The following is a 3,879-nucleotide window of genomic DNA, read 5'->3' as shown; positions in this document are numbered from 1 at the left end:
GAGCCCGCCTGCTCACCTCACACACACACACACACACACCTGAGCTCACCTGTTGCACCTGGACATCCTGTTCCGACGGTGCAGCTGCAGCTGCTTCAACCAACAACCTTTAATTTAAATTTACTTTCGTTTGGTGCTGATTCTAACAACCTGATGCAGTTTTTCCTCCTGAACATTTAGCAAACACTCATGGATCCAAACAACGTCTTGATTTAACAGAACCTGAAATGAAAATGTTAGTTTTTTTAACTCGCTTATTGTTGTCATCTTTGTTCTTCCTAATGAAAATAGTTCTGCTGTTTTGTGAATGTGACTGGATGTGTGAAAACCACCACCAAGTCGACTCAAAGTGTGGATTCTCAGCCTGACATAAACTTATTTCATTTTAGGTGTTAAGGTGCAGTTAGTCAGCGCGGGGCGCAGAGCTGCTCACCGCATGTCGGACTGGATCTGTGTGCCGGTGCCGTGCTACGCATCATAACACGTTAAAAAAAGCAAAAGTTCTGCAACTCACCCTGAGAAACTGAAAAATATTCCTGCAGACTTGGATTCCTCTGACCATATAACTCATCCTGCCATTTTCTTTCCACTGTTACCTTTAGCTTTTCTTTGAGGGACCCGGTCTTAACATTTATTCACCATCATTTTTCGGTTTAAACTGTCGCATTTTGAGCTCACGTCACATCAAATAAATGGTCGTTTACATGCAGTACCCCACGGACCACTAGGGGGCAACGACATGCGAGAGAAAGATTTGCTCATCCGGGCCGGCATCCTGCTCTAAAGGTTTATTCTAGATGTTGGTGTGGGGGAGCTGTGTCATTGTTTCCTCCATCTTCGTCCTCGATGACGGGTGAGAACAGGAGGCTCTCAGGGTTGGTCCAGTTCAGTCCGCTTTAATCCAACTGCAGTCCGTTTTCCTAGAACGTCCTGTTGGTTTGGGGGGGTGTCCATGCGTAATCAGACCAAAAATCAAACTCTGGTCCTCCAAACCTCGTCTGGGTTCGGTTTGAACGCATATGTGAACGCCAAGGGGACTGAAGACCGCTGCAAAAGCAAGAACTGGACTACAGCACAGGGCATTCTGGGTAAATACAACCAAAGCTAACGTGTTAGCCTAGCGCTAGCAGCAGAAATCCTCCAACCGCTAAAATCCTCCATCTTGTTTCCATCTGGTGAAACAGTAAGTTGCTCTCAGTGTCTTCAGAGGTTTTTGTGTCGTTTCCTTCAGTGGTTCTTGGTGCAGCGCCCCCACAGGCCAGGAGGGGAACAGGTTGGTTTGACTCAGAGAACCACAGCAGCTGAAGGAGGTTCTGGTTCTGATAGAACCGGGTCAACTGCACCATCAGGAGGAAATCGGCCTAAAGACGCTTCTCCTCCTCTGTTCTCAGACTACAGAAGGAGGGCGGTCGGCTAGCAGAGGCGTCCGAAGCTAAACGGGCTCTGAGGGATGAGGTGGAGCAGGTGAGACAGAAGAACAAGACGCTGAAGGCGGCGTACGATGCGCTGCTGCAGCGCCAGAGGGAGGCGGAGTCCAAACTCAGGGAAGAGAAGGAGAAAGAGGAGCGCGTCCTGGAGGACATGATGCACCAGAAGAAGCAGGCCGCCGCCCGCATGAACCACCGCAACGAACGGCGCTCCAGGTGGGAAACGCTCCCACTCCACGCCTGCTGCAGCAAGACGAGGCATTAAGAGATTTTTTAATGATTGTCTCCATCAGAGCTCGACAGGCAACCGTGCAGAAGCAGCTGCAGACGGCTGCCAGGTCAAAGGTCATCGTCGACAGGTGAGGACTTCACTAAACGATCAATGAGGTTTAACAGGATGGAAGTCACCTCAGAACGTTGTCTTCCAGTTCGCCCAGCACTCCGACTTCCAGGTCCACGTCTCCGAAGCCGGAGGATCAGGACAAGTCCGGCGGCCGAGGAGCGACTCGCCTCTTCAGGTCGACCCGCTCCGCTGCTCCACTGCTCCGCTTCCGACCGCGACCTTTCAGCTGTCACATGACGGGCTGTGTCAGAATCATTAGTTCAGCCCAGACTGAGAGAAAACGGATGGACAATTTAATGTCTTCATTCAGTGTTTCATAGGAAAACTGTAAAAATTTAGAGGGAAACTGAGTCGAATTGAAAAGTGAAATTTTTAATCAAACTCTTTAAAGATGTTAGAAAACAGATTTTTTTTATTTAAAGGTTATATTTCTCATACATCTGATTCTGTAAAGTCTCACTAATCCAAACCTGCTGCCTTCCTGATGGACACTTTAGCAACAAGCTAACGCTAGCCCTCTCCTCAGGTCGGCGTCGGCCTCCTCGCCGAGGTTCTTCTCCTCCATCAGAGAGATGTTTGAGTGAGTTTTTTTGTTTGGGTTGTTTGCGTTTGGCTGATGTGTCTCTGATGGAAAGTGCTTGACCTCAGCAGGAAGAGAAGGGGTCACTCGGTCCGCAGCCTGGAGGAGGACCTGCCGTTTCCCGTTGGAATCTGTCTATCAGCCAGAGTTCCTGTCAGACCGCTGCAAGTCCTGGTAAAACTCCAGTTCCCATGATGCATTTCTGTCCTAACCTGCTGACCCTCCATCCCTGAACGCTTTTTTTCTGACTTTACTGTCGGCCTGAACATTTTCTGTAGATGTTTCCAGCTAAACCCTAATTTATGCATCAGATTATTTTATTTTTAATCTCTTCTGACAGACTAAATTTACACAAAGGATCGGTTGCAGGAGCCTCTGAAGCCTGAAAACAAAAGTTAACCAAGTAATTTTGTTCTAGTTTCTAGTGCAAATGAAACAAGAAGTTTAAGGTCAATAATTCCCTAAAAATGTTTGTTTCAATTGAAATAATCTGCCAGTGGAACAAAACCTTTTAAAATCAGAATTAGGATAATTATTTACTTCTGTATCCTTGTAAGTTGGTTTTGTCTTGTTTCAAGTGTACTCAGGTGTTTGTAGTGGAAACTAGACCAAAGATACTTGGTAATATTTTGTGTTTTTGCAGTGCAGAGGAGAAATGGGTCGACTGAACGAGCCCAGTTAAAGCCTCTGGTCAACATGTCCAATCATATTAATGACTGAAGCCATAATGAAGTTGACGGATGAGGCAGGGCGTCATCAGCGGGACTTATCCCACCTTCTGACACCAAACTGTGACGGTGAAATGGCTGCAGGACGACCTCATCAGTTGGTCAAAATCTAAAATGTTAATTATTCGAGGCTAATTGACCAACTAGCTCATCAAACTTGCTGGAATCCATTCAGATGGTGAGAAAAGAAGGAGCCATCAGACTTCAGACGGCTTAAGTTGCTGCGTCTTTTTAAGGTTGGACATTTCAGGACAGAATAAATGATATGATGTTCCTCATCGTCTCTTAAAGCAAGTGAGATCTAACCTGATGAGCATCATCTCGTTTTATTACCGTCGTCCTACAGTGGACTGTGAACTGCTCTGTATTCAGGGCTGAACAGTAAAACAGGAATATTACTGTTTGTTTCTACAGTAAAATCTCTGCAGATCTCAGTGATTCATCCCATGAAACACTGAAAGAAAAAATTAAAGCCAAAAACTATTTTTCCATTTTAGAAAAATCCTTTATTGTTCTGCAAACGGTAAATTCAGAAGAATTTACATCGATCATGTTCAGGTCATTACGTCTAATATTTAATAACATCAAGTTAAAGGAACAGGCAGAATCTGAATCTGATATTTGTCTCCATCTGGTGGTGAAAGGAAGAACTGCAGGAACCAATTATATTTTCTAACCCATTTAACCAGCAGTTCCCTCTGATTGGACCTCGTTGTGGGTCTCTGATTGGACCTCGTTGTGGGTCTCTGTGGTTGGACCTCGTTGTGGGTCTCTGTGGTTGGACCTCGTTGTGGGTCTCTG

General features: G+C 45.9%; 1 protein-coding gene across 2 annotated transcripts in view; it reads left to right on the top strand.

The window, feature by feature from the left end:
* atg16l2 (ATG16 autophagy related 16-like 2 (S. cerevisiae)) overlaps positions 1 to 3,879 on the top strand; it is a 14,755-nt gene that overhangs the window by 4,032 nt on the left and 6,844 nt on the right. The window contains exons 5-9 of one of the 2 annotated variants that reach the window (XM_008426790.2): positions 1,392 to 1,643; positions 1,721 to 1,786; positions 1,856 to 1,945; positions 2,297 to 2,350; positions 2,419 to 2,524. In XM_008426790.2, coding sequence (XP_008425012.1) covers positions 1,392 to 1,643; positions 1,721 to 1,786; positions 1,856 to 1,945; positions 2,297 to 2,350; positions 2,419 to 2,524 — 568 coding nt within the window. The remainder of the gene's footprint in view (positions 1 to 1,391; positions 1,644 to 1,720; positions 1,787 to 1,855; positions 1,946 to 2,296; positions 2,351 to 2,418; positions 2,525 to 3,879) is intronic. The other variant, XM_008426792.2, reaches the window with a different exon arrangement.

Source organism: Poecilia reticulata, linkage group LG13 (genome assembly GCF_000633615.1).
Source record: "Poecilia reticulata strain Guanapo linkage group LG13, Guppy_female_1.0+MT, whole genome shotgun sequence".
NCBI lineage: Eukaryota > Metazoa > Chordata > Actinopteri > Cyprinodontiformes > Poeciliidae > Poecilia > Poecilia reticulata.
This window is presented reverse-complemented; position numbering and strand designations above follow the sequence as displayed.